The sequence below is a fragment of the Festucalex cinctus genome, chromosome 13, assembly GCF_051991245.1.
Source record: "Festucalex cinctus isolate MCC-2025b chromosome 13, RoL_Fcin_1.0, whole genome shotgun sequence".
Taxonomy (NCBI): Eukaryota; Metazoa; Chordata; class Actinopteri; order Syngnathiformes; family Syngnathidae; genus Festucalex; species Festucalex cinctus.
In genome coordinates this window covers 19,684,946-19,706,640 of record NC_135423.1, presented here as the reverse complement: position 1 = coordinate 19,706,640, position 21,695 = coordinate 19,684,946, and the positions used below count along the sequence as shown (strand labels likewise).

Here is a 21,695-nt window from a genome sequence, read left to right as displayed (position 1 = left end):
GATGTTGTTTACAATTTTTGAACAAACATTGAAAATATGTAAAACTGAGTTCAGTTTCAGCAATGTGTGACTGTGAATTTATATTTTGAATTCACAGAATACCTGTTACATGTTAAAGCTCTGCATAGTTGTCACCCATGGCTATGCTTGAATAAAATAACTGATTAGGAGTAATATATATATTTTTGTGTGGTTTTTTTTCCTCACAATTTTATGGTCACAATTGTTTAAAAAGTTAAATGTTTGCAACCTCGTAAATTTAGTATCAATTACAACTGTGTAGATTAGATCATCAAGTTTATTTTCAATACTAGATAAAGAAAATGTAATTTTAGAGATGTGTTAAATATCGCAATAATATCGATATCGCGATAATCAACACCCATATCGCATATCGCATGTTTTTCATTATCGTGCAGCCCTAGTAGACAGTAGGACTACATTTCCCATGGTTCTTAGATGCAGAAGCTGGAAGTAGTTCTAGTTCCGGTTACAGCCTGCTACGCCCATCCTGCTACAGATTAGATGTGGATGCAACACAAATGTGAATTTGGATGTAAATAGGAAGGTATTGATTTCCTTTTAATGGGCTTATCATATGAATCGCTATGACAACTGTGTGATTGACGTAGACATGGCAAAAAACGAGACAAAACAATGAGGCGACATCCGCCGGCACACAGGACCCAAGGCTAAAAAACAGGACTGTCTTGGCCAAATCGGGACATCTGGTCACCCTTTCTCTATGGTGAATAAAAGTGCCAGAAACATCAACAGGTGTTACCTGTCTAGCTCTTGCAAGAATGTAACAAGGGCAGAATAAGTATAAAAAACAAGTGATTGATGACTTATGAGATACATGGCGGTGTTTCATTGCAATGTATTTCTTGTTTAATAGGACTTTCTCTGAAAATATTGTTTAATATTTATTTTTCCAGTTTTTAGATTGGTATTATATAATAAATTTAATATATGATATAATTGGTATTATATTCCTCTTGTGCAACTGTGTTTCCAATTCTTTGTATACGTGTGTTTTATCCCTAATGGTGGTCGCATCATTTGGTCTGCTGCATAAGAACAAAAAGACCTCACTCCCATGGCAGGCTACCTTTCACAGAGGGGAGAAGGAGAAACAAGGCAGCATGTTGGGCTCTCTTACCATCACTCCTCCAGAGTACTTTATAGGAGGGTCAATGTAGTTAACTAGCGGCAGGCGTTCAGATGGGTTGTGCTGCAACTTCAAACAGACAACATTATGGCTGTGCACGCTCACAGGATATTGCACTGTAAGGCCACTGGACGGGGCTGCATTACAGAGAGGAGGCTTTGTATCAAGCCCATTAGAGCCCTAAAGCAATCCTAATGAAGCTGTTTCCTTTACAAACTGAATGGCTCAAGGGAAACTCGGTCTAGATTTTAATAAGACCTCCTCCAATCCCTACTAATACGCTGGATTTTTGTTTTTTGTTTTTTTTTAGGTAGTGAGCAGTTGACTAGTGGTCCCACACAGTACCTCCCTTGGAAAAGTTAATTACGCATGATTAATGGAGCGTTTTCCTTGCAATGATATCTGTGACAGCACAAAGCTGTCGTAAGGCTTGTCAAGCCCAATTCGAGCTGAATAAGTATTTATGTGATCGCATGTGATGGGGCTCCTCTCAGCAGCACCAGCCCTCATCAATCAAGCCCTGCTGCACGCAGTAGTGGGAAATTGGTCTATCAGCGTGGCTGCCTCCCCCCCCACTCCCCAAAACCGCCACCACCACCTCAGCCGCCTCCCTCCCTCCCCATTCAATCAGGCCTGGGGCTACAATGCTTCTTTAGCTCTTACTTCTGACCAACGCAGAGGTCACGGGGGGAAAGTGGGAGCCAGCGCCGAACCCATCCATTACAGCTCTTGTTTCTCTCAGTGGCAGCCGGACGGCGGGATTCTATTAAGAGCTTCGTCTATTCAGCACTGAGATTACACCGGGGCCCTCTCTTAGGACACATCTCGCTAGCAACCCCCAAGCCTTTGCCAAACCCTATACCTAGCCTTGGGGCCATAGGAACTCACCCCCATACTACTTTTTTTTTGTTTGTTTTAACAGCAGTCATTGTGTTGTTTTTCTACAGCCGTAATGAGAAAGACCTACAGAGAGCATGAGAGCGAAAGACAGGGCAAGGAGCCTGGAGAGGAATGAAAGCAGACAGTTTAACCTGAACCTGATCTTGTTTGGGATGTGGACACCCTCCCAGTCCGCTTGCCTGTACACTTGCCATCGAGCTTCTGACACACGTCCAAGAGGAATTAACACTTACGAAAATCTTCCTCTCAAAGTGAAGATGAAATGCCTTAGCAATGGTGCAAAGAGATGCAGACCATCGACACTTTTATAAACACACTTCCGCGAGTAACATCTCAGTCACGACTCAGCTGCAATTACGCAATAAACATGTCCCAACGCCACATCAAACCGTCTCTCCGCCGATGTTTAAGAAGCTCGTTTGTCTCGAGCATGCCAGGAAGGACTCTTCATTTACTTCACATGCACCATCACATTGGAGTGAGAATGGAGGGGAGTGCTGCCAGGGTCGTGGCCCCGCTTGGACAGATGGGGGGGTCTTCCCGTCAAGGAGGAGGAGAGAGACAGGGCTTCTGTCAAACAAACAGAAATTTAAGACACTCCCTTCTATCAGGATGTCCACTTTGTGTACATATGCTCTCGAGCTTGGTTATGAACAACCCCTCTGTCGTATAAACAAGTGCAACAAAGGCATTTATCAGGGCTAGAGAGTTAAGGGTGTGAAGAAAGTGGAGTGTTCTGTCGTCCAACGAGACCCTGATGTCAAGTCATTGTATTAGAAAAATATGTAATAAGAATTGGAGCATCCAAAAAGAGAAAGGCTGCTGATTACCCAATAGGGTGCCAATCTAGTATAGTGACAAACATAACAAATTAGTAGAAGGCACAATAAATGTGCATCCACCTGTTACCAATCATGCAGAATAAGTCAGAGTTTATAGAGCTTTGTGTTCAATTCAATCGTTTTATAGTGTGCTGTGATTTTATTTTTCCCTAATGTGCTGGAGAATGAGTTGTCTACGCTAGATTGTTTGGCAAAAAAAAACTTCAGAAGGAGTCTTATGTGGTCAAATCTACATTAAAGTAATCCAAATCGCTAAATTCTGGACTCCAAATGGAACCGTTGGCTAACCTTTGAGAGATAGATGGAACTCTACAAACTTTCTACAAGACTTCAGTGTGTTTTAAGAATATGTTTTGGGGCAGAGGTCACAACAAGCACAAAAGTCCACCTCCTTCACTTTCCTCTGTAGATGTGAAAGCTGGACATTCTCTGCAATCTCAGACGTAGAAATTGAGGCTTTTGAGATTAAATGCTAGCATTGTTTTTGAGGGTCCACTATACAACACATAGATCCAACAAATCCATCAAACCTGAGATAACTCCAGCCAATGGAATTCACAAACACCTTCTTCAAATTGTGAAGGAGTGCAGACCTTCAGGTTTGCTCATATTATAAGATGAGCACCAAAGCCTTGCACAAGCCATCCTTCAAAGATCCGTGGAAGGAAAGTGAAGATGAGGTTACCCCAGAATGAATTAGATCAAGAAATGGACAAAAATGCCATTCTACCAACTTCCGGACGCACCAAAGACCGGCGGAAGGACTTAGTGTACTGTACCTCATGTGCTATGCCCCTATGATCCTGTACTAGGTGGACTGAGGAGTAGAAAATGTTAATTTTGTCAAGATTGGAACTACGAGTCCAACCACAGTTCATTGAATTGTATGTGAAACATTCCTGTCAAGACTTTTATGTCATGTACCAATGATAACTCCTGAGTTTCGATGCTCAGGATGGGTCAGCAAGTGAGGACCACTCTCGCAGTTTTTTGTTGCTGCGTTTGGCATTTGCAGCATGAACGCGAGTTAACAGGATCGGAATGCTTCTTCAGGGGCAGCGTAATCAGCGCCAACTTCCTCCGATTCAGAAACCATAAGCTTCGCTCTCCGCCTCTTTTGTTTCAACCCAGCAGCGTTGACAGCAGGGAGGAAGCAGGCATCTGATGGTCAGAGATGATGAACATGGATAAACACCATATCCAGGCAGGGAGAAAACGAAGTTTAGCAAACTTGGATCTGACTAATGTGTCTGTGTGTTGACGTGTGCTCGTGCTAGCTGTGCACCCACATCTCTGGCGAAACACTCCTTCGTGAAGAGTTGCGTGTGGGATACTCGGTAGTTGCTGCTCTGTCATCTCCAGCTGCATGCCTGAGACTTTTGTCTTTGTTAAATGTTGTGTGACATTGAGATTTTCCAAAGTGCCATCTAGATAACAAAGTGCAAAGAGAGAAAGAAGAAGAATGGGAGGGAGTGGAATTCGGATAAGATCTGAGATGGTCTGGTCATAGTCCAGCGGTTGGTTGTTCATCTGTGCCTCAGCTCTAGATATATCTGCTCTCTGGTTCCAAAGAACTCACACACACTCCTTCATCATTTTTGTCTTCACACACACATGCAATGGCACCAACTCATCATACTGTCCACACACACTCGCGCACAGCTCCATTCTATCACCACGGTTCCAGATCCTCCATCGATCCTCTCGGCTCACCGGGCCCACAGCAGACACCTGCAGGTGATTGATCCCCAAATCAGTCTCACACAATGCCAGAGCAGTAAAAACCATAACAGCCCATCATAAAAGCTGATTTATCTCCAACAGGGCCTCAGCCACACGGTTAGAATATTAACCCAAAAGTGTATAACACCTGAATGATTGGTCTGGAATTGAATAAACCCGACAAAGCACTGATGCTCGTATCTGATGGGTCTATTCCTGAAATGTGTCACGTGTGATTCCATTATGTTAGAACAAAGCCTGTCGCAAATAATAACATCACTGAATTTGCTTGTGTGCATTTACATGTCATCATATTCAGTACAGTATCATAAATTATGTCATCAGTAATGCAGATTTTCAGAAGATTTGCATTTTGGCATGAAAAGAACAGTGACCTGCAAGTAAAATAGAGAAATAGTTTACATTTGAACGTATTCGTCAACATAAATAAATAAATAAATTATATTTCCCAGTCAAACGTTTACTGCACACTGGTAGTTCCACACTTCAGCAGTTGTCCCATTTCACCTCAAAATGCAATATTTTTACTTTTAAATGAGAAAACTAAATTTGAAAAGCATCAAATACTAAGGAAATTTTCATCCTTAAATGAGATTGGGGCAAGTTGGGGAAATCAACAACATACATTTTCAACCGATACATGGCAAAGGAAAAGTGAGATTTTATGATTATAACAGGGAATGATTACCTCAATTTGATTTTTTTAATGATTTTTAATCAATTAAGCATGCGTGCCAATGTACTGATTTATGGATTACTTTAAATTGGGGGTGCAGGAGATTAAATTTTTTAATTGTTATTAATCGCTTGACTTCAATAGTTAAGTCACGATTAATCGCAAATTTTATATCTGTTCTAAATGTACAATAAAATGTACCATATTTTTCCCTAAGTTGTCATACTAAAAAATGTTCAACTAATAGAAATATGGTTGCATCGTTTAGTCAATGATACAGTAATTTCATAACAATTCATAAAAATTAGTTACAATTAAAAAGATGTACTATACTGTAAAAAACAAAAAAAAAACAAGTATGTTATTGATTTGTATTGGTCATTTTTCTGCCATTAGATGGCATAATTGCATTTGTAAGACAGCTTGGTGCATTTTTCTTTTCATATTAAGAGCTATTTAATCTTTAACATGAAGTAAATGCTGCATATTTTGTGTAAAATACAACTTGACCCCAGTCTCCACAAATACATGCATTATTATTAAATGGATTATGCAAAATTTTGACGCGGACGTGTCTGCTGCGTTGCGACTGGAATTCCCCCAGTACAGACTTTCCAAGTAAGGGGTGGTTATTAGTCGCGCGTTAAGAAAAAATTGTGGCATTAAAGGAACTTTAACTCAAAATTAATTATATATAATATAATTATTATAATTTTGACACCCTTACTTGTGGTATAAAAATAGTTGACATTTATTTATTTATTTATTTATTTATTTATTTATTTATTTCATATTATTGTTATAGAATAAGAGAATAAGCCTGTCAAATCACTGTGGTGTTTTTGTTACGGGTTCTCGTAGGAAAGATTTAAAAGAGTGTTGTTCTCAGTGTTCGACTGTTAGTCACATGTTCACGGCGCACAGCAGTGCTTCAGGTTAAATATAATTCCAGCCTAACTCAGCGCTGCTTTGATGCTACTGAAAACCAGTGAAGCCTTTAATGGGAGTCACTCCGTGTCACTACGTTACTGTTGCTGATTTGTTGTTTTTGCAGGTAATTCTGACTTTAATCATCGCACTTACACAACCGGCTACTGACCTGAGCAGATTGAATGCACTGTGGTCTCACATTCTCTCATTTTTTTTTCTACTTACAGTACATTCTTTAACACTTTCTCAGGTTACAGCTTTGACCACTTAAACATTTTGAATGAAAAAAAACCCTTTTGTTGGATTATGTTGTTTTTTTTCTTGAGTATACACTTGTGACCAGCCAGGCCACCACTTGCTTCTGCTAAAAATAATAATAATAATAATAACAATACCTTTGTTTCAGCTGTAAGAAATGCAAATAAATATCACAGAACATTTTTTAGAATAAAAACACAATTATTTCAAACCGAATGGCTGCCCTTACTCATTCAAAAATTGATCTTCTTCAGATTCTATTACATTTGCTGTACTTAACTAACAAGGAAGTGTTCTTCCGTCACAGTGAGCAAGCCCAACATCTCAACCTGACACCCGCCAACATTAAATATTAGCCTTCCAATTGGACACGCCACAGGAAAAGCAAATTGTCTCAGTTTTCCATCTGCAGCAGGACTTTAAACGTTAGACTGGAGATAAACGTAATGAATGTGTGACACTTGCGCTCACTTGATCTGAAGTGCCGTGTTCAATTCCATCACGCTTTTCCTCCGCAGCATAAAAAAGCTCTTTTAAAGATGATATCTATGAGCGTTTTAGAGCCAATTTGTTCACCCTGCAGCGAACGGCAACATGCTCTAATTACCTCGCCCCCTCCGGTCTCAACAGGGCTGAGTGGGGCTGTTTAAGTTTCCAGTCCATTTTGTACATGTCGGAGCTGTACACCCGTTGAATTTTTGTTTGAAAAAGCTGTCCTATGCCCTTTTTGTAACTTTATCATACAATATAGCCTACATCCAGTGTGGCCCTGTATGCTGAGGCTCCATAGAGGAAGTATCAGTGATTACGAGAGCTTGAAGTACTTTGAGTACATCCCTGGCATCCCATCATTGTCATGTGCCACCCATATTAATTTTCAAAAATGGGCTGTTTTACAGAATTTTTCCAACTTGAGCAAATAACCATATTGTAAAAATATCTCCTTCTTGACAGTTCTTCAGTGCAACGTTTGCATACGTTGAATCACACTGTATCTTATCGAACATAATCTGCTTTGAAACTAAGTTTGGGACTGGCTATATCTATCAACACAACTATCTATAATGTTATCATGTTCGACTTGGATCAAAATCACACTAAACCAATTATGTCTGACGGCTGCCACTGACCAATCACAAGCAGGTGTGACCTATTCTGGTGGAGTTGGCATTCCATGTAGAGCGAAAAGGGAAATTATCTATCTATCTATCTATCTATCTATCTATCTATCTATCTATCTATCTATCTATCTATCTATCTATCTATCTATCTATCTATCTATTGCTGCATTCGAGGATGGTCGGAAGTCAGACGTTTCCAAGTTCAAACCAGGAAGTGTGTAAGGGAACGCTCACTTGAACTCGGAAATTCCACTTGCGAAGTCGGAAGAAAAAAAGGACCCCGACTTCACCGGCATACTACAATGTGATGTCACTCTGAATGCAAAACACGATTTACTCGAGTATAAAACTAGCTTTCTTCATTCAGAATTATTCGACCTAACTGCAACATACATGTCAGTATTGCCTCTATATCCCTACATTAAATTATACGGTCAACTACTTAGCTGTATGGAATGCTTATGAAATAAGATTAAAACAATCAATGAAGCAAAATTGCAAAAAGGTAAGTTTTATAGAGGTCAAAATGAGTTTTGAGGACCAAAATAAAAAACAATTTATCACTATCCGCCATTTTGCTTGTTTATGTTCGCCTCGAACGCTCTCAGGTCGGAACTGTGAAAAACCAACTTAGATATAATATCCGACTTCCCACCATACTTGAATGCAGCATATCTATCTATCTATCTATCTATCTATCTATCTATCTATCTATCTATCTATCTATCTATCTATCTATCTATCTATCTATCTATCTATCTATCTATCTATCTATCTATCTATCTAACTATCTATCTATCTATCTATCTATCTATCTAACTATCTATCTGATTCGGGCCCATGTGAAAAAGATAGCAAGCTAGCTGTTTAGCTAGCTATCTATAAGGCCAGGGATTCAGGCCCACAAAATTTTTAGTCCCTCCATGTCAGTGCTGCATATTTTAAATGTTAATCTTTTTCTAGGCCTCCTGTCAGTCATTATTTTTATACTCACTCCCTGTCTATGTATCTGTCTTTTAATCTGTCTTGTATGTCTATAAAAAAAAAAAGAGAGCCATATGCTTTGCGTTGTGTAATGGCTCAATTGAATGTGAATGTTGTTTTTATTTAATTGACAAAATCAAATAAGTCTGACCCCTTGCCCTTGTACTAAACTGATGCTTAAATATAATGATAAGGAAATTGACACGTTGGCCTATAGACTCTCACACAGAGCTGTCAAAAGCAAAACAAACAGTGTGAACACAAAATATCCAGGTGCTAATTCAGCAAACATGTCAGTCCTGTTTCTCGCAGGCCACAGAATTTGTCAGAAAATCATCCCTACTCGCTCTTTCTGCCGGAATGCCTGACTGACCCCCGGCAAATGAAAATAATCCACAGTAATTAGAAGTGGGCTGGTCTGGTCCTGAGAGCCCCCGGGAGGCCGGGTAAACATGGCGGAGGGGCCAGTGGAAGGGGAAGGGGGTGAGCTGACCTTGTCCACATAAAGCAGTGATTTATGAAGTGCAGGGCACAGCAGCAGGGCTTCTGTCTTCTCCTGCAGAACCAAATTATTGAGGTGGAGATTAACACACTGCTCACGACAGGCCTACTTCCAGGCCCAGCAATTTTTTTTCTATTTACATTTTCTCCTTTCATTTCCTCCACTCTGACTTAATAGTAATTGGTATGGACCGTATGGACATTCGGTCGATTTAAAGCAGCAGGATTATACCACTGTACACTAATCTGGGGTCAAGGATTTTTTAGGTTTTGAGGTAAAGTGGATGTGTCTGTTTTAAGATTTGTCTATCTGCAGCTTTTCATCCCATCTCTGGGAGGTCTTCCCAATGAATGGAGGACCAGTTAATGTGGATTTGGCTGCAATGCCGACTTTCTCCCCTTTTCCTCACGGTGCCCTCCTATGCAGGAATGCACAGTGTCTCCACGTGGAGCTGTCTGCATGGCTGGAGTCGGTTTGCAACCCACACGGGAATCCCCCTTCTTCAGTCCCATTATGACTTACAAGGAGCCTGAGCCCAGCAGCAAAGTCAAAATCCGCTGTCAAAAACATAAAAAAAAAACAACAAAAAAAAAACATATGATCCGTGAAGCTGCACCTCCTCAGCTCAATTAAAAAGAAGAAATTTCACCATAAAGCTTGTCTGCAGTCATGTATGAATATTTTTTTTTCCATGACTGAGCTCCTAAAACAAACAAGAAAGCCGCAAGGAAAATTCACAGGGCTTGAAAGCCTCAGCACTAAACATGATTTGAACACTTAAGATCCAAATAGGTATGAAAATATTGTGTTGTGTAGTTGGAAGGAATATAGCCTGAAGCTTGCATGTGTTGAGTTTGTAAAGTGTTGATAAACAGCTTTCCACAAGGGCACAATCTTTACAGCAAAGGCGTCCAGTGATTCAGATAAAGCACATCTATTTCATCTCAGAGTTTTTATGGCTCTAATAAATGCAAATTAGGGCTATGCATCGTTTGTTCAGGCTGTTTAAACAAACTGTCACCCATCACGTTCAGGTGAGAGCAAATTACATTGAAACAGGAAACGAATTCTAAAAAAAATCATGCAGTAATTTAATGAGAAATGTTGAGTTTTGCAATTATTTCACTCCTTTAATTTTGTTTAAATACCTATGCCGTCCGACTTTCCATTCTGAGCAATGGAAGTTGACATCAGTGGAGCATGCCATCTGCTGGTGGGGACGGGAAATGCACTGCGTACCGGTGTAGCAGGATTAGGGGTCCTGCTACACTGTTACTCTTTTTTTTTCAACTTTTACACCCACAAACCTGAAGCGTGCGTCTTTTCCATGCAGAGTCAGAATGCTAGATCAGACGCGAAAAGGCCATGAAGCCTTCTCAGATTACTTGTATTTAATAAACAATGCATCATAAAACAAATCCCTCATCCTGACAGGAAGAAAATAGAACAGCTCATTCGGCTTGAGCTTTCCCAATTTATGGCTAAATTAAAAAGGCTTCCAACAATGGACAAGTCGAGGAGAGGCAGGAAATCAATGAGCGGGCGGACCGGGGTCTCTGCTCGGTTCTCAGGGAGCACAAAACGATGGGAATCGGTGGCGGGGTGCTGCCTTATTTACACATGATTTTTCCTGTCCTTCCTGCACATTTGCTCCGCGATTTGCCAAAACAATGGCTATTATCTGGGATGGAAGGTCAATGTCACAGAGTTGAGGCGTTATCCATCATCATCTGCTCGCGCCGCAGCCCTTGATCAGCTTTATGAGCTGCCTCTAATAAAGTCGACTCTCTTTATTTTTGCGCATGTGTCTTTTGTTACAAATCACACTGATTCTTAAATCAGCTTCTTGCACACTATATAACCCTAAAATAAAGCTAATTGGAAAACAAACTAATCGAATTCGGTCACCATTGTCATATAACGTCTCATGAACCGACACCGAGTGTCGTGAACAAGTTTGGAGAAGATGTGAACAATGGCTCCCTTTGAAGCTTCTGTTGGTTCATTAAAGTGTGCCAGGCCAGTTCATCCCTTTAGAAGCCCCATCTCGACCTCTCTCTGACCCCGCTCAACCTCTCCGACCCAGGGCCCCCGTCATTTTACAATTTACTGCGGAGAGGAGTCGCTTCCGCCGGGGGGACAGTCGCCCAGAATGGGGCCGTGAGGATGGATGTCGCTTTACGGGATCGTGCATTAAAAAAAAAAGAAAAGAAAAAGAAAGAGACGCACACAGCAAGAGAAGAACTCTTAAAACGCCGCCTTTATCATATAATTGATACATCCCGAGCATCACAATAAGAGGAGGAGGTGGGTGGTGGCTGTTTGCCTGCCGGGGGGGACACCTGGACGCATCGGGACAGGAGGGGTGACAAGAGAGGAGCGGACGAGTCGCGCACAGTGAAAAGTTGGAAGCGAGCTGATGCACCGGAGGGAATTGCAGCCGAGACGTCTGCTCCGGGACACTGCGAACAGAATCGAGATGTACCAGTCAGACTGATCCGCGAAGGCGACGCGCTTGATGGGAGGACTGGAGTTGAGAAAGCTCGCGGTGTGTGGCGGACAGTGAAGTGCGCGCACCGGAGAGGATCGAGTCTTGCTTGGACACCCTGATAAAACTTTTTTTTTTAATGTATTTATTTTATTACAATTAAAATGGACGTCCCATTGTTACTGACGAGATTGAGTTAATAAAAAAAAAATCCCGAGCGATCATTTGAAGCGGACTTCCATCACTTTTACTCACACGCGCACTTCTTATCCCCAGTGGCTTGAACCACGCAAACCACGTTCAACGGTAAGAAAAAAAACAACTTTGTGAAATTAAAACGTCTATTTTATAGTTATTTATTAGAGTCGGTCATCGCTGTCGGGGCAGATTCTGTCTGACTTTTAAATTCGTTCAAGACGGGAAAACAATGAGAGCCAAACAAAAGGATTCAGTCAACCTTGATAATATATTCTTGTTTTATGTTAAGAAGTTATTTGAGCCTTGGGTATGTGTTTTTTTAAGCATCCTGTTAGACCCAACCACTTGTGAATTATTTTAAATTATGTTGAAAGAAAGCGACAAACGAAAAATTGTTGTATTTTAAAAACGACTTCACTTTATGCAAGTCGTTAACAGTGTCCACAATATTTATTTATTTTTAGATTGTTTTATGTTCTGTAATGTTTTTCACGATTAATGTTTAAATGCATTTCCTTTTCGTGTCAAGAAATTTATGAGCAAAGCGCAGGCCATGTTCTATAACTGTTGTGCGTCAGTTTAAAATTGTTACATTTATTAATCTGTCGTTATTAAAAACGTTGTGTATGTGGAAAAAAGTGGTTTAAAAAAATGTCTTGTTTGTGTCTCAAAAAATAAATAAGTTGTGTATATATATCATAACTGTAATTGGCTTTTATTTCTCCCAGCTCACATTATTATTATTATTATTATTATTATTATTATTATTATTATTATTATTATTATTATTATTATTACAAGCATATGTCCATCATGTTGTATGTATTATTGGTAGGGTTGGTTGAACAAAAAAAAAATATGCCAACAAAACACATTTTATTTCATTGTTGCCCCCCTTATTTCCCAGTTTGGATGTTAAAAAAATATTTAAAATCTTCCTTTATTGCAAATGTCAATTTCCAGAGTGACTCTCAACATCCGAGGCTTATTTCTCAGTGGGAGGTATGGTTGGTACACCACTAACCTGGACTGATATTGATCTCTACTTGTCTGTGTCTCCATAGATCTTGGATGGCTCAGGCCATGTGAAATATTGTGTGGATGCCAGTAAGCCAGATATCGGGAGCTGGCTGAAGTACATCCAGTTTGCCCCCACTGCCAAGCAGCATAACCTGACAGCCTGCCAGATAGATGATCAGGTATGTGGAGACACTTGCAGCATGTCCAGGAGATAAATACAATAGATTAAAAAAACAAAAGAAAGAAAATATTTTGAATTCCCAAAAGATGATTGTAAAAGAAAGTCTGTATTTTTAACTGTCCTGCTTTCTGTTGTTGTCTTGGAAAGTGTTATTGTGATTCCCATCAGATAGTCCCACGCATGTGCGGCTGGCCCACCCTGCTCTCACTTCTCTCACACACGCACACACACAATGCAGCACACTGCAGACACTCTACGTTATCAGTGTGTGTTTTCATTCTGTAATTGTATGCTGACTTCTGCCGTGCGAGGACCACAGGGCAGGATCAGAGGCGGCCCGTGGAGATGATATTTCCCCACACTTCCCTGTCACGCTGGAGATATAAACTCTTAGATATGTCAGGAATGTCTTTTGCTGCTCACCTGGCGGTGGCCAGAGGTGCGTGCTTGCCCACATGGGGGTCTGTTCACCTCACTAATCCCACTCAGCCATTCCTTCATAAAGGCTGGTGGACAAGAGACTAAACTTTACCTGACACACGTGTAGAGCATTCCATGGCATGACCTGTGTGAAAAGAAAAGGCATTTAAGCGCCATGCTTGTCATTACCTCTCAGTGAGGAGTCACTAAACACTGAAAAAAATGTTCTTTGAGAGGAAAAGATGAACAGTAAGTTGCTTCTTTTCACAGCACTGTTTAGACATGCTAAAACAGTAAATAATAGTATGCATCAAGCAGGATTGATGCAGAATCAGTTTGTTCAAAACTGTGTAGAGTATGGGCCTAAGGTGTAATAATTATTAGATACTACTTATTTATAAATGGTGACCAAACTTTCTCTTTTGCCCTGACCTTTCCACTTTTGTACATCCTCTGCAGGTGTCTTGGGGGGGTTCATGAAAATGTCCGGTTTTAGTTGTTTTGGCCAATTAGCATGTGTTGAATTTTGCTGACATTTTAAGCGACAAATGGGACACCGACTTCACCCGTGTTGTCATAGACCGTGGTCTTCTCCCACGTCGGTCGTGACTCGTGAGGGGTGTAGGGAAAAGCAAAGTTCGGTTTTGTGTGTATGCATGTTATTATGGTCATATATAAAATGAATTATAGTTCTTTTTTTAAAGAAAAAAGGAAGTCAGTTTTATGTACCTCATTTGTGAGCGTTCAAATGAGGTGTGGAGCTGTGTCGGCGGCCTGGAATTTTAGCTCACTAGTAGCACTCTGCGCTCCCAAATCGAACACATGGTCGCGGTACGGGTTTGATCGCCTCTCCCCCAATAATAATAATAATAATAATAATAATAATAATAATAATAATAATAATAATAATAATAATAATAATAATAATAATAATAATAATGGAAAATAGATGGATGGATAATAATAATAATAATAATAATAATTTATTATGTAATTATTAAATAAATTATTTAAATTTAAATTCTAAATTATTATTATTATTATTATTATTATTATTATTGTTATTATACTAATGATAATTTATTATTATGTAATTATTATATTAATTATTATTTAAATTAAAATAATAATTATTACATATTATTATTATTATTATTATTATTATTATTATTATTATTATTATTATTATTATTATTATTATGGATGTTTAATACCACTTCTTTTTTAAACCGATACCAGTATTGAGTACTCAACTCTTGAGCAATTACTCATACCAAGTACTGATACCACTGGTACTTTTGATCAATAAATGTTCCCTAAAAGGTAATGATAGATCATTTTAAAAACCTATATATCCTATCATAGCCGCATTTTTTCAAACTGCATTAATGGCAACTCTCTCTGCAAGTGTCGGTATTGGCATGATACCAATACCTGGTATCAGTACTTTCCCATCCTGAGTGAATATGAAAACCATCCCAACTTGAGAATTTGAATGATCACACCAGTCTTTTCTAAGAAACAGGAATAACACGCTGACAAATATATGGCTTTGTTGAAGGTTATACTGACTAACATTCCAGTCATTTGAGCAATGGTAATGGAATTGATGTGTCGGGTATACTTGGTAGAAACAACTGAAAAAGATTCTCATGAACAAATCAGCGGCTCCTCTGTCACCCATCTTCTCACTTTTCCTAAAAGGAATCCCTCGCCGTGTTGTCTTGAAAGACTCAAGATGTCTGGAATCACTTGGCCTCCGTGTTTTCAAAGTGACAGGCAGACAAACAAGCAGAGAGAACCGTGCACGAGGTGTGACTCGCTGTCAACACGGCGGTTCTGCTCTGCTTGCCGTGTAAGGCTCCGACAGGTCTCGGACATGGCTGTGATGAGGTGATTGTTAACTATTACACACTGTCACAGCGCAGTACAATGCGCCGTCTTTAAGCCTTCCGGCCAACATTGATGTTTTTGAAAACACACTGTAGCGGCTCACAATGCCTTTCTGTATGCTCAAATTGAATAGACTAAATGTGGGGTGGTCTTGCAAAGGCCCTGTCACTTTTTGTGACTGCGTGCTCTCATGAGGGCTTTTTATTTGTGCTTTTGCAGTCCCGAGTTCACGCATTCAAGTTTGTGTGTGTGCGGAGTGTCCATTTGAGCATCCATGTAAGACTGGCAACGGTTCATTCTGGGCTGTAAATGTTAAGTTGCACAATACCTGAGTCCAACAGGTTTTTACAACCGTAGAAGTGCTGAGTCTGAACCACACACACGTACCACCACCAGATTTGAACAGAAGAGACAGAGTGGGCTCCCCCGAGCTTACACTGCTGCTAAATCTCTTCAGAGAAGTGGATTTAAACCAATCCAGCGCAATACCGTCAACGGAGACGATTTTCCGCGTGATTTATATGACGACACTGTCATACAACCTCAGCAATTTCCAGGTGTGTTGGTCATTATGGCTCACTCAAAAGCTCCAATTCAGCCCTTGCAGTGTGAAAGTAAAACCGGTTTCTATCCTCTTATTTCTGACCCAGTTCTGTTTACCATAAAACTTTATGAGCAAATCTCAGGAGGGTGAGTGTGTGAGTGAGGAAGGAATGAGTAAGAAGAGAAGGGGAAAGAGCCTGTTTTGTCTGTTGGAGAACTTGTTATAGATTTTTTTCCCCTCCCTCGCCTCTTGCACTCTTCACGTCATTCTATCGTAAAATCATCTTCAGGACTTTGAGAAACAGTCGACATTAGGTGAACAATTTACAGTACAAGGTCAAGAGCTAAACAAAACCTACACAGTAAATTTCGTAGTGCACATTTATACTCTGAAAAGGTGAAATTTGGTTCCAGTCTTACAAGTTGAAAGAGAGTAAAATGTTCAGAGAAAATGTCAATTTCATGTAAAAAGTGTGCATTTTACTCTATTTATGGGACCAAGTTTCGTCTTTTTAGAGTAAATCTACTCTATGAATTTACTGTGTAACTTTCCGAAATAACGCATACAATTCCAGAGAGGAATTAGTGCAAACATTGTAGTTTTACAACTGAAATGAACTGACAAAAATGATTAGAATCACATTATTAAATGTTAAAAGGGCTTTCGCTTGTATCGCACTTTTCTCCCTAATTGTTTCCTCATTTTACCTTACTGATGACACAGCATCAGGAGTAACTGCGGTTTCACTATCTTGCTCAAGAATACTTTGACATGGCCACAAGGGTTGAGGATAAAACCCAAAACTCTGGGATGGGAGACGACCACTCTACCACTAAGCCACACCCCCTGCCAAATCTTAAATCTAAAATATAAAATTGCAAAAGCATTACAATACCATGTTTAAATGCACAAAAATGTATTTTCAGGAAGTCTTTTTGAAAAAAAATATTTAAACTAGAGCTGCGAGCAGCTATAAAGGGCCCTCGCAACCCGTGCCACGTTGGGGTATTTGCACGTCGGGGTACTGGCACGTTAGGGTACTGTTTCATAAGAAACCGTCTAAATTGTAAATGTTTTGCCATGCTTTTTGTGTTTGTTCACATTGCTATGGAATGCTTTGTCGAGGTATTCGGCTGATAGGTATGCCTCCCAATATTCACACATCTAGCTGAATCATATAAAAAAAAAAAATTCTTTGCAAACAATGCATCGCTACAGCAAAGGCGTGCCACGTTGGGGTACTTGCACGTCGGGGTACTGGCACGTTGGGGTACTGTCAAATAGGACAAGGACCATCTAAAATGTTTTTGACAAGCCTTGTGTGTGCAAAGTTTAATCAAAACGCAAAATATGGTGCGCAATTCCCAAAATAAATTCAAAATGGCGGACTTCCTTTTAGGTTTAGCATACGGCTACAGAATACTTTTTGTAGGTCTTAAGCTAATAGGTATGCCTCCCAGTTTTCACAAATCTAGGTCAAGTCATCTTTAGTTGTGTATCGCTTGAATCATACAATTGGAAATGCTCCATAAAAATGCATAGAGGGCGCTATTGAGCACAACGTTGGGTTACTTGCACGTCAGGGTACTGGCACGTTGGGGTACTGTTACATGGAACAAGGACCATTTAAAATGTTATTTTTTTCCATGCCTTGTCTGTGCAAAGTTGAATGAAAAAGGCCAAAAATGATGTATAATTCCCAAAATAAAATCAAAATAGCGGACTTCCTCTTTGGTTTGGCAAATGGCTACATAATACTTTTTTGTAGGTCTAGCATAATCATACAATCGGAAATGCTTCATAAAAAGGTCTAGAGGGCGCTATTTATTTCAAATTGCACAATAAATCTCTGAAAATTCATGTTCATGACAAGTCTGATGTGTTTGCAAAGTTCCATGAGTTTTCATGTGTATAAAAAAAAAAAGCAGCACTTGACAAACAATGCATTGCTATGGCAACAGCGTGTTACAAAATAAAAAACTTTCGATTACTTTGCATCTTAAACATCTTAAGATGAAACACACCAAGTTTGAAGACAGTCGGATAAATTTTGTAGGAGGGGTTCGTTAAAATATGACCCCTGAAAGTTTTTCCTTGCCCGGTTGGAGGGTTAGATCAGGGGATGTCGCAACTTGTTTGTGGTTAAGTGCTACAGAAGTAAATGTGTCTTAACAACCTCATGATTGAATGTGTTTTCAATTCTCTAGGATGTGATTGGATTGTATCAATTAAATGTTCTTATAACTGATTCAGTGAGTAGTAAAAATAGTGTGTCAAGTATAATGACATGAAATATAAGGAATACAAAAAACAAAACAAGAACCCTCTAAATTACACATTTTGTTCCAGGCTTTATGTGCGTGCATAGTTTGAGTATACACCTAGGTTTAGGCCAGGAGTGTTCAAACCTTTTGCAAAGAGGGCCGGGTATGGTAAGGTGAGAATGTGTGGGGCCTAATCAACCATTTAGTTTAGCCTGACATAATGTTTTTACATGCATATGTAAATATATATATGTGGACAAATGTGTACATATGTCTACAAATTTTTGTAGCTCGAGCTGCTTCGTCCAACTGGGAACGCTGCATTAAGAAGGATTTTTTTTTCCTTTGCCAACAGTGCATGCCACGACAACAGCGTGCGACGAAATAAAAAGCTTTCAATAACTTTTCATCGTCAACATCTTAAGATGAATCACACCAAGTTTGAAGATGATCGGATAAACTCTGTAGGAGGAGTTCGTTAAAATAAGACCCCTATGAAATGGCCAAAAAAATGGCAACATGTTCCAAAGTAAATCAAAATGGCAGACTTCCTGTTAGGTTTAGCATATGGTTCAAAAAGAGTTTTTTGTACCTCGAGGGCTGTTACATATGTCTTCAAATTTTGGTCACTCTAGGTGAAACGTACAGCCGGAAATGCTTCATTAAGTAAAAATTTTGAAATGCAAAATTTGATGCCCTGCCTCTGGCGGACTTCCTGTTAGGTTTAGCATATGGCACCAACAGGCTTTTTTGTAGATCATAGTCTGTTACATATGTGTACCAATTTTCGTAGCTCTAGATTAAACGTATAACCGGCAATACTTCAGATGAAACATGCCAAAGAATGAAGACAATCTGATAAGTTTTGTAGAAAATATGAGGCCTATAAAAGGCCCCCCAAAAATGGCTACAAATAGCAAAGTAAATCAAAATGCCGGACTTCCTGTTTGGCTTAGCATATGGTTCTAAAAGAATTTTTTGTACATCGTGGGCTCTTATGTATGCCTCCAAATTATCATAGCGCTAGGTGAAAGGTACAACCGAGAATGCTTCGTTAAAGAGGAGTTTTTTAGCTCAAAAAGTGATGCCCGGCCCTTGCGGGACTTCCTGTTGGGTTTAGCACAAAGCAGCAAGAGACTTTTTTTGTACATCGTGGGCTGTTACATATGTCTACAAATTTTCGTAGCTCTAGCTGCTTCGTACAACTGAGAATTCTTCATTAAGAAGAATTTTTTTCCTTTGCAAACAAGTGCATGCCACGACAACAGCGTGCAGCGAAATAAAAAGCTTTCAATAACTTTTCATCTTCAACATCTTAAGATGAATCACACCAAGTTTGAAGATGATCGGATAAACTCTGTAAGAGGAGTTCGTTAAAATAGGACCCCTATGAAATGGCCAAAAAAATGGGAACACGTTCCAAAGTAAATCAAAATGGTGGACTTTCTGTTAGGTTTAGCATATGGTTCAAAAAGAGTTTTTTGTACCTTGAGGGCTGTTACATATGTCTTTAAATTTTGGTAACTCTAGGTGAAACGTACAGCCGGGAATGCTTCATTAAGTAAGAATTTTGAAACTCCAAATTTGATGCCCCGCCTCTGGCGGACTTCCTGTTGGGTTTAGCATATGGCACCAACAGACTTTTTTGTAGGTCATAGTCTGTTACATATGTGTACCAATTTTCGTAGCTCTAGGTTAAACATACAACCGGCAATACTACGTTTAGTAAGAGTTTTGAAACTCTAAATTTGATGCCCCACCGCCGTCATATAGTATGTCGAAAACTTTAGATTTTTTACCATGGTGTTGTCCCAGGTCTTGAGATGGTACATCCCAAGTTTGAAGTCAATTGGATTAACCGTGTAGGAGAAGCAGGCAAAAGTATGACCCCTGTAAATGTGCAAAAATTGGCCAAAATTGGACATTTAAATACTCATATCTCACTTCCTGTCTATTTTAGGGTACACACATCAAAGAGGTTTTTGTTCATCTGGATGTGCTACAGGTGCCACACAATTTTCATAGCCGTCGGACAATCGTAGCGGGCCAGGGATCTGTTTAACCTATGTAGGTGGCGCTATGGAGCCATTTTTCTGTTATCACCTATGGCGACTTTAAAATATCAAATTTTTCGCCAGGCCTGACGTGTGTGTAAAGTTTGGTGAGTTTTCGTTCACGTTTAGTGTCTCAAAAATGTGATTGTTTGCGGAAAAGAATAATAACAAATAAAAAGAAGAAGAACTAGAGCTGCGAGCAGCTATAAAGGGCCCTCGCAACCCGGGCCACGTTGGGGTATATGCAAGTCGGGGGACTTGCACGTTGGGGTACTGTTAAATAGACAAGGACCATGGAAAATAGAAATGCATTTGCCGTGCCTTGTGTGTAAAAAGGTGCAGTAAAAGGCCAAAAATGATGCACAATTCCCAAAATAAATTCAAAAGTGTGGACTTTCTGATGTGTGTGCAAAGTTTCATGAAAAGTCGCTCGTCTGATATTCAAAACCAGCATCTGTTTATTTGAAAACATTGCATGGCACAGAGATGGTGTGTGATCAAATAAAAAGCTTTTTGATGACTCTTAATGTGGTGTCGCTGTGCAACACATACGTATTCATGACATAGTGAAGTATTGTGACAGTTTTGTAGGGTCCAGCAAACAGTAAATGTGTGACAGTTATTCAAGAAAAAATGTAGCTTTGAAGCAGGCTAACCAATGACATCATCTAAAGGGGAAAAAAGCACATGAGCAAGCATAGGTATAAGTAGAGGAGAAAAAGAGATGAAAGAATTGCGAGAGATGGAACAGGAGAGGAATGCAGCTGTTTATGTATAGCTGTTGTAACAGGACAGATTAAATAACACTTTAACCTGGGGTTAACAGCGCCCTAGGACAGATAAACTCTTTAGTGTAAAAGTTTTCTGGGACAGATGAATCCCTTGGGGTCAAAGAGTTTGGGTTAGCACGTAGTCTGTCTTAGGATAATGTAACCTCCATGGATGAATTAGTCCTAGGACGCTTTGATCTGCGGGCTAAAACTTCAGGGGGGTTAACCTGTCCTGTTATATTGTGATCATCGTCTTCGTGCATGTCCTCAGTGGCTTCTTCTGTCTGTGTGGCAGCATTTGATACATCTGTAGAACAAAAAAGAATGAAGAATCATGTTAGATCTGTGAAGTTTGGTTGTCTTAGGTGTAGTTTACAGAACAGTCGTGTGCATATTTTTAGCATGGTAGTGTCTTAATACAAATGCATATTATGTAATGCACTGTATATGGATATTACAGACGTAATATTTGACGGTGATCTTATATTCATAGTTTTTGCCCGTTAATAAATAATATAGCTAGTAAGTAATAAGACACGCAAAAATGGTATAGTTGAATCCTCTGGGTCAAAAAGCAATGTTTTAGGATTGTGTGATGAAATGATGAATAAAAGTAAGGATACGACAGGTACATAAATGGTTATATATACACACGGACATATATATTTATACAGTATAACAGTGCCGCATGTATTGGTTTTAAGGAAAGAGTTGAAAAGCAGTGTTCAGAAAAAAG

The 21,695-nt window shown here is 39.6% G+C and overlaps 1 protein-coding gene across 8 annotated transcripts in view; it reads left to right on the top strand.

The window, feature by feature from the left end:
* The window catches only part of mecom (MDS1 and EVI1 complex locus), a 219,551-nt gene that overhangs the window by 135,804 nt on the left and 62,052 nt on the right, over positions 1-21,695 (top strand). For 7 of the 8 annotated variants that reach the window (XM_077541328.1, XM_077541327.1, XM_077541324.1 and 4 more), the window contains exon 3: positions 12,878-13,012. In XM_077541328.1, the coding sequence (XP_077397454.1) occupies positions 12,878-13,012 (135 nt within the window). Of the gene's footprint in view, positions 1-11,486; positions 11,922-12,877; positions 13,013-21,695 lie in introns of those variants that run through there. The other variant, XM_077541330.1, reaches the window with a different exon arrangement.